Below are 12254 nucleotides of genomic sequence, written 5' to 3'. Positions count from 1 at the left end.
AGATATGAACATCAGAGCATAACCACTGTGATGAGGTCAGATTTGATTTGGGTTTGGGTTTTTTTAAGTGAGATCTCCCACCTTTCAGGACAAGTGCCTTGACAAAGCAGTGTACAAAAACAGCCATGTAAGCTCATTTAGTTAGAGCAGACCCTCCAAGTTCCCCAATTTTCCTGGGACGTCCCTGATTTAGAGAAGCCGTCCCGGTTTCTGATTTGATCCTGGAATGTTTTTCCTTAGCATGTCTTTATTTTCATTGGATAAATGTTGGAAGGTATGGAGTTATCCAACCCCTGTTTTATTATGTTTTTATATATGTTGGAATCTGCCCAGAGTGGCTGGGGCAGCCCAGTCAGATGTGTGGGGTATAAATAATGAAGTTATCATTATGGAATGGGACTTCCCTATTTTCATCAGAGAAATGTTAGAGGGTATGTTAGAGCATGCTGCTGATAATGCCAAGGCTGCAGGTTTGATCCCAGTAAGGGGATATTCCTGCATTGGAGGGGATTGGACTAGATGATACTCAGGGTTCCTTCCAACTCTATGATTCTGTGATAAATCAACAATTTAAAATCTACACTGACAGGTTTTTAAAATGAACTGTAAACATTGGTAACACAAAACAGCTAACAAAAATGCATAAAGAGGTCAAAATGTAAACATATCAAGAGTACTTTTAAACGCAATAAAGGAGGACGCATGAGGGCCATATTATATAATTAGGAGGCCAACACTGAAAAAGCCATCGGCCTAAGACAAATGCATAAATAGTTTGCATATATTTCGCAGTTGAAAACACCTTCAAATTGTTGCCCCCAGCCAGATATTCTCACAGACATAGGCATAAGGGCAGGAAAGCCATCCCATAGATCACCCGGCTTGAACAAGCTTGTCAGCTTGAGTACAGCTTTTCAGCTTGAGAACAGGGTAGCTTATTTGGGTATTTTAAGACACAGAACATCTGTTTTTTTAAAAAATAGTTTTCACTCTTTCTTTAAATTGAACCATTTTATAGCCCCAGTTTCTGTTTTTCTGCTGTATGTATGTATGCATTTGTGTATTTGTGGGGGTGGATAGATACTGTGCACTTACTCTACTGTGCCTATTTCTTTTGCATATTTTTCAGCATTTCATTATAAATAAAATCTGCAGAGATTAGTGTGCACTGAATATATTATTATTTGGGGGAGATTAATTTTATAATTTAAAAAATTCATTAGCATGGACTTTGCTTCAGTATTTAAAATGACAGGAAAAGTGTTCTGAATATCTTGCCGCCATTCTCGTTCATCATTCTACTATTCAATTAAATTACACACTGTCAAAATCCTTTGCTGTGATAAAAAATAGAAATTGAATTTATATATAAAAATTGAATTGAAAATAAAATAGCTCTTACTGTATATAAAAAAAATACATGATTCTGAATGGCACTTGATAGTTCTATCATTCTTGCTTTTAAAATAACTAAGGGTATGCAATCCACCAGAGTTAAGCAACTTCAAGTCTCTCTGATGCCAACTTCCTCCGATTCAAATCAATTTGATTTCCAAACGTTGACTTTGGCTGGATTGTGTTTGTACAGCACAATCCTATGCAACTTTATTCAGAAGTACATTTGAGGGGCTTACTCCTTGATACTCAAGTTCAGGATTGCAGCTGGGCAGCCCAGGACCTCCATATACTCCAGTGCTGCTAATGCAGCAGTTTGACTTCGCCTCCAGAGGAGTACCCCATTGCCTCTCAAGACAAATGGATGCCAACAACAGCCTAAAAGTACAAAATAAAAACCTGGTTTATTTTATAAACAGATTGTTTATATTGCATATATTAAAGGACAAGCATCTACACATGGCGCTCTTATCCAGTTGTTCACTTTCTCTGAATCCCACAATAGAAATCGCATAAGCCCAGGTGGTAAGAGGGCCAATAGGTTGTATTGTTAGCAGTTGCACTGACCAATTTATGAGAAGCAGAATTTTCATCCTTTGCTCTTTTAAGAAAATGAATAATTTAGATAGGCACATTACCAACATTACATTTTTGGATATTGGATGTGCCACCACAGGGTGTGCTATTCTATAAGGCCCTCAGGGGTAATTATTCAGGCAGTTTTATTACAGTCATCCTGCCCATTGTTAAAAATGTTAATTTGCACTGGCATTCATTCTGTAGCTTGCAGCTATATCCCTGCTTTTTCAGGGTCCTCAAATACACAAAGAAAGTGTTACGGTAGTTCAATTCAAACTGCTTACTGATTGCATGCTGATCGACAGAGGAGACAGTGGGTACAACCCTATCCCACCTCCATGTGCGATGGAGGTTTATATTCACCTCAGGGGCTAAATATTCTGCTCTGATCTTGATTTTCCCCCTCCTTCTTTAAGTCTATACATGGTCTTTCTGTAAACAGGGAATTTATCTCCCTTTATTCTAATCGTAATGGAATACAGATATATCTTTCTCCAGTTAGAGTGAAGGTCAATGAACAGGAGCAAGTTTACACCACTTCAGCCATTTGCCTGATGGTAGCCTGTTTACTTTTTTGTCTCATTTGTTCTAAAATATCATAATGGTTCACAATAATAATATATTTATAGACAAGCTGATCTTCCATGTTAAGTCCACAGCTCCCATTTAGTTCAGTTGTGCAATCTGTTGTTATCTGTGGGAGCAATGCCTGCCACCCAGCCTTTCTAGATAACAGCCTTTGTCCTGTAACCCTGGAATGTGAACAGAATGTTTCCCTATGACCCCTTTAAGGGGCTCTGTGATATATTTGGCTCTCTGCCTGCTTTGCATGCTGTAAAGGCAGCCATTTTGCTGGCATAATACATCTTGTATTTCTAAATAAAAGGACAGTAGAATGTTAACTTGGAGATGTTCTCACAACTATTTCACTGACAAAACCCAATGTTAATGAACCAGATATGCCTCCTCACCAAGGGTAGAAAATGGGGTGGGGGTGGGAAAATGCCCTTTCGCTGTGCCACAAGGCTGCTGCAGGATACAGCAAGTCCTGTGCCAGCTCAGCTCTGCCCTCTCTCTCACACACCCAAAAGTCCCTGTTTTGGGGCCTTTCTGCTGGCTGCTGCTATTTCGGCTGGCACATAGGGCACTCACTGGCAGAGCTTCCTTGCCAACAGTGGAGCCCCCCAGGTGGCAGAGGACAAGCTGAGTGGAGGGATACCTCTGCCCTATCCAGCAGCAGCAGCACTGCAGATAGGTGGTTTGAACTGGTCTGTCCTTTCATATTCACAAGGTCTTAAATTATTTTTGTCCGTTTCATTGCATGAATGTCCACTAGTTCCAACTGGGTGCCCATTTGTTCATTCATGAATTTCTGTCCAAAGAAAGTTTAACAGACAGAAATTGCTGAAAGTATTATAAAGCCATTTTGTTAGTCTTCAGGAGAGTTGCATCATGAATATTGTGTGCAGTTCTGATTATGCTATCTATCTGATTATGCTATGTTGGCAGGAGAAAGAATGAAAAATAATAACAGGCAAGATGTAGACAAGGTTCTTCTCAAGTACCTGTGTTTCTTTATTCCTTCTATCATTTTATCTGGTATTTGTTACAAATGGAACCAATACAGGCATTCGCACAAAATGTGTTTGTTGTTTTATTATATCTTTCCTGTCTTGCATGCAAGATTATTCGTTACAGTATTTCTGCATATATTATTCACGCCTTTGTATTATTAGCATTATCTAAATAACATCTGATGGAATACCATGATTAGCATGCAAATTGGGTTATTTCTTCTAGGTAGTTTTAGAGTGATGGCTTACTCCTGAACACAAACAGTAAAAGGCTTGTCAAGTAAATACAGAAAGTAAATTAGTACTAGAATGACTTGGATGTTCTTGTCACAAACCTCAAATGTTAATTATATATTCTAGTCTAAGGGAGAAGGGTCGTATTCATAGCTTAGTAACACCCCCTCTCCTCAGCACTGTTTAAATACGTAATAGATTCTGATTTCAGCCATTTAAATAAAAAACCAAAAATATTATTATGCCTTTGGTTAATCCAGCAACATGACCAAGAAACTACTCAGAAATAATAGAACAATGAGATACATTTTTGCTACAGAGGAGGACTGGGAAATGAGCAACATATTTTACTAATGCAAATAATCTTTTCCTAGCAGGTGGAACTATAACAAACCCTTAATATACCTATAATCCTAACACATTCCTTTGCTGTCTTTGCAGGCAGACCAGTAATGATTGTGGTTGAATACATGGAGAATGGATCCCTTGACTCCTTTCTACGGGTGAGGTGTTATTTTCACAAGAAATATGAATAAAAACCATTCTAAGTAAAGATTTTGAATCATTTATCACAAATTAATTTTTGCATAATGTTATTCATGGATTTTTAGTTGGAGAAGTATTTTCCCCAGGGTGCATTTCCTAGGTACAGTGATACATTAGAGCATAGCCAGAAAAAGAGAAGATTTAGACTTAAGAATATAATTGATTTCTTCTACAAGTTCAGTCCCCATATTTAGCAAAATGTATTTCAAATGGTGTTATTATGAACAAAAAGATAAATTGAAATGCAAATGCCTTGCCATATGGCAGCTGTTCATTTTGCTCAGTCATTTAAAAGTATTTCTTCGTTGGGTTTTGTTTTGTTTTTTGCTTACGGAAGTATAGCACAGGTTTAGTAACTGATTTACAATTATTTATGGCTAATTGCATTTAATAAATTGAATTAGGAACTACTGAAGTGGCTTGACTATAACGGTATTCCACTTAAGTTCAGTTGCTGGACCTAAATAAATGTCAAAAGCGTGGATAGGGAATGGCACAGAGCGGCCCCAAGACATTTTGCTGTCTGAGGCAAAGGACAAGATGGTTCTGCTCTCCCACTTCACATACAGAAGCTGCTTGAACTGGCAACTGAATCTTACTTCAACACTGGCAACAGGATGATGTCTTTCCCCACAGTTCAGACAGCAGGTTAGTTTAAGAAGACCAGGACATGCCTTGGGACATATAAAGCTCCAACAGAGGGGAACTGCTGTGGGGCTCAGGAGAAACATAATGATAGATGGCACTGTGTGCTCACTGAGCAGGTATGCAGGTACTTCTACATTCTGTGCTGTTGCTAGGGACTCAAGTGGCTTCAGTGGCACAGAGTGCCTTCCATCAGCTTCAACTGGTGCCTCAACTGGAAAGGCACAGCCTAACTACTGTTGTCTATACTCTGGTAACATCTAGGTTACATTACTGTAACATGTTATAAGTAGGGCTGCCTGTGAAGACAATCCTGAAATTTGTGCTGGTGCAGCATTCAGCAACCATATTGCTCACCAGGGTAAGACGGTTTTGCCCTGGTCCTGTCACTGATCCTGGCCTGACTGCACTGGTAGCCAAATGGTTTCTAAGTCCAATTCAATGCTTTTGACCTATAAAGCCTTAAAAGTGGCTCGGGACCACAATACCTCAAGGACTGCCTCTCTCCATATGACCCTGAGGTCATCGTCTGAGACCCTTCTTCACATGCCTCCTCCACAAGAGGTCCAGAGGGTGGCAACACGACAATAGGCATTTCTGCAGTGGCTCCCCCTTTGTGGAATGCTCTCCCCGGGGAGGTTCAGCTGGCACCTTCATTATACACCTTTAGACGCCAGGAGAAAACATTGCTTTTCAACCTGGCCTTTGGCTGACTAACATCTGATACTCTTTAAAAAGTGTTGTGGGAGGGGGGATTATTGGTTTGGTTTTGCTCTTATTTTTCTTAGGTATTTTGTGTTTTTTTTTCATATTGTATGTTTATAAAGTACTCATCGTTATGCATTTTCAAATATCCACAAGATCACATTAGCCGTGCTGTATAATCAGTAGAACTTTACTAATTTTTGAAGGAGGAAAACATAATGAACACATGTACAGGAATTCATAATGTGCATTTAATATAGATCAGTTGGCATGAAATACCATTTGAAAATACAGTGGTACCTTGGGTTACAGTTGCTTCAGGTTACAGACTCCGCTAACCCAGAAATAGTACCTCAGGTTAAGAACTTCGCTTCAGGATGAGAACAGAAATCGCGCGGCGGCAGCGGGAGGCCCCATTAGCTAAAGTGGTATCTCAGATTAAGAACAGTTTCAGGTTAAGAACAGACTTCCAGAACGAATTAAGTTCTTAACCAGAGGTACCACTGTATTTGTGGGGGGAAATGAGTAAGCAGCAAAGGAAGGTGACTATAGTGAAGCAGAAAGGGCACAGAGGCAGCTTGACAATTGACAAAGAAGGAAGGAAGGAAGATGAGTGCCTAAAATCATTTATGAAGCCTCACTGTGAAGCACTGAAGAACTGGGACCTACGTATGAGAAAAATATCAGTTATATAACAAAAAAGAGGAAAGGACAAAAGAATTCCTAATGTTTAATATATTGGATTATGTAGGTGGTTGGAAGGGCAGAGAGATAATGGCAAAATATGAGGCTGGATCGGAATTAATAGTACTGTTCATTTTGTAAACAGACTCATAGATAAACTTTTTGCAAATCATGTTTCTACTTTATCTTTACTAATACCAAATGCTTCTACCTTCTGTTCATCCCTTTTTCACGACAGCAGGTTGAAGAGTTTGTATCTCATTTCACTCTAAATAGGTATTCAGCACATAGCAAGATTTCTTTACTACATTACCTTCCTTATGTCTGCTTCTAAAATATGGCAATTTTTGTTTGTATTAGGAAAAGGGTAGAGTCATGAGAGAGCAGTGGTACAATAATAAGCATTAACCTCTTAGTCATATTAATTGTTTCCCTTAGTTATATGCTTTCCTTTTCTCAGTTGTGCTTTATCAGTTCAATGTCTATTGATACGATTTTGAGGTTACATGCATTCTGAAAGGAATGTAGATATTTAATCTCAGTAATCTCAGAGCAAAAGCCTGAAAGCTCTAGATTTTAAAAGAAATCAGTTTACTTCTTTAAAAAAAATGTGATTTCCTGCTAGTTACTTGAAGAGTAAACTTTGAAATACCTTTGTGAGAATACAAAAAGTACTGTATGAGTGTATCTCTAAACCATCATAAAAGGTTAAATTTACAAGGGGTTTTTATCTAGTGATCTCAAAGGACTTCACAAAGCCCATATTTCTTCATATGTAATAATGTCTTTTTTTGTAGCTTTGAGCACTTTTATAGAAATATATATAAAAGCTAGAGCCAAAAGATAAAAATCCAGAATGTGAAGAGTACTCTTCAACATTTCAAGCTTCTATGCCATAATTTCTACAAATAAATCATTATTGTTCACCAGAATATTATGAGCACGACAGCATTAGCTGATTTTTGGAGGGGAATATATAATGGCATTAAGGACGCAAGTGGCGCTGTGGGTTAAACCACAGAGCCTAGGGCTTGCCGATCAGAAGGTCGGCGGTTCGAATCCCTGTGATGGGGTGAGCTCCCGTTGCTCGATCCCAGCTCCTGCCAACCTAGCAGTTCGAAAGCAGGTCAAAGTGCAAGTAGATAAATAGGTACCGCTACAATGGGAAGGTAAACGGCGTTTTCGTGTGCTGCTCTGGTTCGCCAGAAGCGGCTTTGTCATGCTGGCCACATGACCTGGAAGCTGTACGCCAGCTTCCTCAGCCAATAATGCGAGATGAGCGCCGCAACCCCAGAGTTGATCACAACTGGACCTCATGTTCAGGGGTCCCTTTACCTTTTATATAATGGCATTATATGTGGCAATTGTTCCACATATTCCCATGTAAATCCAAATCATATCAGATCTGATTTATGTTTTTTTCAGCAGCTCATATTTGGGGCTTTAAAGCTCCAGGGATGCTCACATCCTTATTATATTTAGAAGTAAAGGAATAATACTACAATAGGTTGATCCTAAGATTTGTTGTACCATGTGCAAAAGCCTGGGCAACGGAAGTAGCAGGGGGGGGGGAATACTGGGCTGGATGGGAGAGAGATGAAGAGACGAAGTACATTCAGAAAGACGTTGTGCCTCTCATATTGACCCATATGTCTAAAGTGAAGTTTATTTAACTTTATTAACTTCCTGCTACTAAGCATGTTGACTTATAAGTAACAATGATTACAATAACACTTAAATCCAAGTAAATTTAGGATTGTAGACTCACATTTTTTAAAAAATTCTTCTATCTGATTTCAGACAACCTCCTCCCCACTGCAACCCCATAAATCACAATGTTCAGTAGGTCATCGTGGCCATCTTGAATAAATTTCAGCTGCAAAGAGGGGCAACAGAAGCATGAGGGGAAAGCAGCGGTTCATTGCATGGCCTACCTTTTGCTCACACAATGTTGAATACAACACCATTATTAAGACACATTTATTTCTCAGTCCTTTGGCACTGGAAACCTTTGGAGACCCTGCTTTGAAGGATTAAGGCAGTCCGCATGAGAGACCCAGCATTATCCCCCAGCAGATGGAATAGCCAAGAGGGATCAGGAGGAACTATTTGGGGACTGCTGCCTCTAGCATTGGCTGCCTGTGGAAGGCGCCTCATTCCCCCTAATAGTAGGGCTGGCTCTGAGAATGTACACTGTGGGTTAAGAGAAAATGCTTTGGCCACTTTGTTGATAGACTGCTTTGAACCTTCTTCCTGGCAGTCATTGGAAGAAGCCATCTTGTCTGACTTGGCTTGAGGCAGAATGTACCAAGTAATTTATCAGAAAATGGAGTGTGTGTGTGTCTGTGTGTAATGAAACATTTAATTCATTCTGCCTGACAGACTGCATGGTGTGGATCGGCACTCTGTATGGACATGTGTGGGGAGCTGAGCAGAAGGCTATCAAGGTTATTTCATTGCCTATTTGTGGTGTTTTCTCTGTGCTTAGAATAGGACATACCAACAGCTAGGCCTATGGAATTACATATATATTTGCCACATCATGACACAAATGATTTTTGCTAGCATCATTGTCACGGTCCGGTCGGCGGGCGTCAGGACCAGAGGCAAGATGGTGGTGTAGAAGCAGGAACAGGTGCAGGGCTGAGGGTCCAGCAGCAGGCAGTCGCAGGGTCAAGGAGCAAGGCAGAGGTGAAGGTCTGGGAGTCAAGGAGCAAGGCGTTGGCAAGGCGAAGGTCCAAGGAGCAAGGAGCAAGGAGCAAGGCCAAGGAACAAGGAACAAGAATCAAGGCAAAGGTCCAAGGGTCCGTTGATCAAGACGTCGGCAAGGCAAGGATCCACGGAGCAAGAATCAAGGCGTCGGCAAGGCATGGGTCCAAGGAGCAAGAATCAAGGCGTCGGCAAGGCATGGGTCCAAGGAGCAAGAATCAAGGCGTCGGCAAGGCAAGGGTCCACGGAGCAAGAATCAAGGCGTCAGCAAGGCATGGGTCCAAGGAGCAAGAATCAAGGCGTCGGCAAGGCAAGGGTCCACGGAGCAAGGATCAAGAGGCCAGATGCAACCAGGCAGGGATAGTGTTGCTGTGGCAAAGAGCTGGAGGGAAATGCTGGGCTTTTATCCCTCCCAGCTCCTGCCACCAGGTGCAGTGAGGTATCAAGTGGCCTCACCTGAGTGACCACTCCTTGCCTCTCCAGCACAAGCTGAGGTCTTCACCTGTGTGGCCACTCCTTGCTTCTCCAGCACAAGCTGAGGCAGGCCCCAATCCTGCAAAGCACTACAGGCCCCAGAGCCTGACTCCTGCCCATAGTCCTGACACTCATGGATGGATGTGTTTACAAAGTGTTTAGGCATAAAGGTGGTTATAAATAATGGGTTGTTTCACACATGTGTGTACATCATATGATTACTCATTGAGGAATGGCAGCTAAATGTGTGGACTAGCCTCGAGAAAAGTGTTGTGTTCAAAGTGTTGCTTGGTGATATGAAAACTTTATCTAAAGTGTTAAATTTATGATCGTTCTTACGTGCAGTTTGTCATTTGATGTTGCTTGTGTGAACCAGCCTTCTATTTTACTGAAGCATCAATATTCGATAGTCCAACTCACTATGGCCAAAAAGCCATTTGCACAGAGTTGCCTAACTGGATTTCCTGATCCAAATATTTTTCCTAACTGGATTGCCTGAGCCAAATATATTCCTAAACCAAAGGAAAAGTATTCTTTTTAAACAGCATTACACAAATAGGGGGGGACAAAGGATGGTATACATTGCATATTGTTTCCTGGGACAAAATAAAAGTTAACTCGAATCACACTGGAAGATGGTATAGGTTGCTGTTGTAAGTGGTGTTCTTTTACAACAAATTGCCTCAGACAGAATAAAAAGTATCTGGTGTAGCTATGCCTTGCAATGGTCAAACACAGAGGGTAACATTTTCCAGAACAGCAATATTTCAAGCACTCATACCAAAGCATAAGGTTCGAGTTGTTGTTGGCACCTATCTGTCTCAGGAGGCTATGGAAGTTACAGCACCTGTTTGGCTTAGAGACCAATATGGGAGAGATATGTTTTATTGCAGGTGAGGCAGATGAAGACTTCTGGTTGTGCTGCTACAGGTGCCCTATGGCACGTTACATTTCTGTACGATCACAAGCATGTGGCAACCAATAAAAGAATTACTAAATGTTTTAATATAACTGTCTTACAATAACACCCTTTGCTTAGTACCTTCGTCACTACTAGATCTTGCAGCTAGGTAGTTACAGAATAGATATGGAAACATGGGGACAAAATGGAGGTGACCTGGCAACACAGCTTAGCAGACACTTTTTCCAGTCTTCTAGATTATTATATTATCTGATTTTAGTATTTAAAATAAAATATATGTACTGAATATATCATTATTATTATTATTATTTATTAGATTTATAAACTACCGTTCATCAAAAGATCCCAGGTCAGTCCACAAGGTAAAAACACAAGATAAAAGCACTAATAAATAGCTAAAACAGAAGCAACAAAACAGTAACCCCCTCTGTACTATACTACTACTATATCATACAAAAATCCAGTCTCAATATTTCTAATTATTTTGTGCAAATTAATAAAAAACAAAGGTTCTATCACTTTATAAATTGTGTTACTAAAGTTTAACTACTATTTCTGTACAGCGTGTTCTGGTTTTTAAAGGGGCACTGGAACTGTTTTATATCAAGGTATAAATCCAGAGAACCTATATTGCATTTGGGTAAAATATCATATTGTTGCAGAAAGTACTCCTTTTATTGTTGACATGTACTTCAGACTTTAGTACTGTAAAGCACCATAATAAGTTTTGTTTCATTTCTGTGGTACATTAACAAAAGACAATACAGCTGAGTAAAAGACCAAAACGTATTACCAAACTTAAATTCCTAAAGGCAAGTCCAAAATAGGCCAAGGGAGGGAAGTGAAAAATATTTTCTGTGGGAAAGAAATGTCAGGATATATTGCTCTTTGAAGAAGCAGCCATTATATAATTCCCAGTACAGCCTTGCCATTAACCTTATCCTTTCTGTCAGTTAGAGGTTAGATGCTGCAGCAGAAGCTCATGTTAAATAATGTTGGGGAAGGAGACGAGAGTTCCATAAAATGAAGTCATAAAGTGTGTGCTATAAATCCATCTAACATAGCCTCTCCAGTCAGAGTTCATTTTGGGTGGAGGAGACCCACATGACACTGCAAAGTTTAATAGCTCCCATCTTTATTTGTCTGCTGTAAAAGATGCTAAAAATGAGCTTGTTCTCATTCTTGCTCCCTCTCTCACTCTCATGCAGCATGCACACATGCCATCTTTAGCAGACTTTGCAACAAAGTTGTAGAATGAAACCAAGGGTGTAGCAAGGGGTGTGTGGTAGGTGCGGTCTGCCTCGGGTGTCCCAGCTGAGGGGAGTGACAAAATGGTGGGCGGCACTCACCGCGGGGCCTGCAGCACGCTCAAGCCACGCGCTTCTCGTGGGAGTGACACAGTGGCTTGAGCGCCTGCAGGCTCCGCACTGCCCCAAACAATCTCCCCATTGCCTCCCCCTCAGCTGTAGAGTGGCTGAGTGGGAGGAGACAGACAGACTCCTCAGAGGCCCCGTGGTGCCCCCGTGGGCGGCTTGCTCCGCTGCTGAACGAAACCTCCCCATTTTATTTACTTGTTTTGCTTCTTCTGCTCTTTGAAAACAATATCTTTTTTCAGTTTGAAGAGAGTTGTAACATAGTATTTTACTTTGATTTGCAATCTATACTAAGGATCAAAGTGTTTAATAACATTTTCCTATGTCAAACTAGAGACATACAATATAATTTTAGAGAAATGAAAGTCATACGACAAAGGTGTAGAACTGTATCTCACATGGTAACTTCTAAGA

General features: G+C 40.5%; 1 protein-coding gene across 5 annotated transcripts in view; it reads left to right on the top strand.

Annotated features, from left to right (window-relative positions):
- Positions 1-12254, top strand: part of EPHA6 (EPH receptor A6) — a 205365-nt gene that overhangs the window by 142256 nt on the left and 50855 nt on the right. For all 5 annotated transcript variants that reach the window (XM_088668036.1, XM_088668034.1, XM_088668038.1 and 2 more), the window contains one exon: positions 4224-4285. In XM_088668036.1, the coding sequence (XP_088524162.1) occupies positions 4224-4285 (62 nt within the window). The remainder of the gene's footprint in view (positions 1-4223; positions 4286-12254) is intronic.

This window comes from Zootoca vivipara, chromosome 4, assembly GCF_965207765.1.
Source record: "Zootoca vivipara chromosome 4, rZooViv2.hap1.1, whole genome shotgun sequence".
NCBI lineage: Eukaryota > Metazoa > Chordata > Lepidosauria > Squamata > Lacertidae > Zootoca > Zootoca vivipara.
Note: the sequence above shows the minus strand (reverse complement) of the source record. Positions and strands in the feature narration are given on the sequence as shown.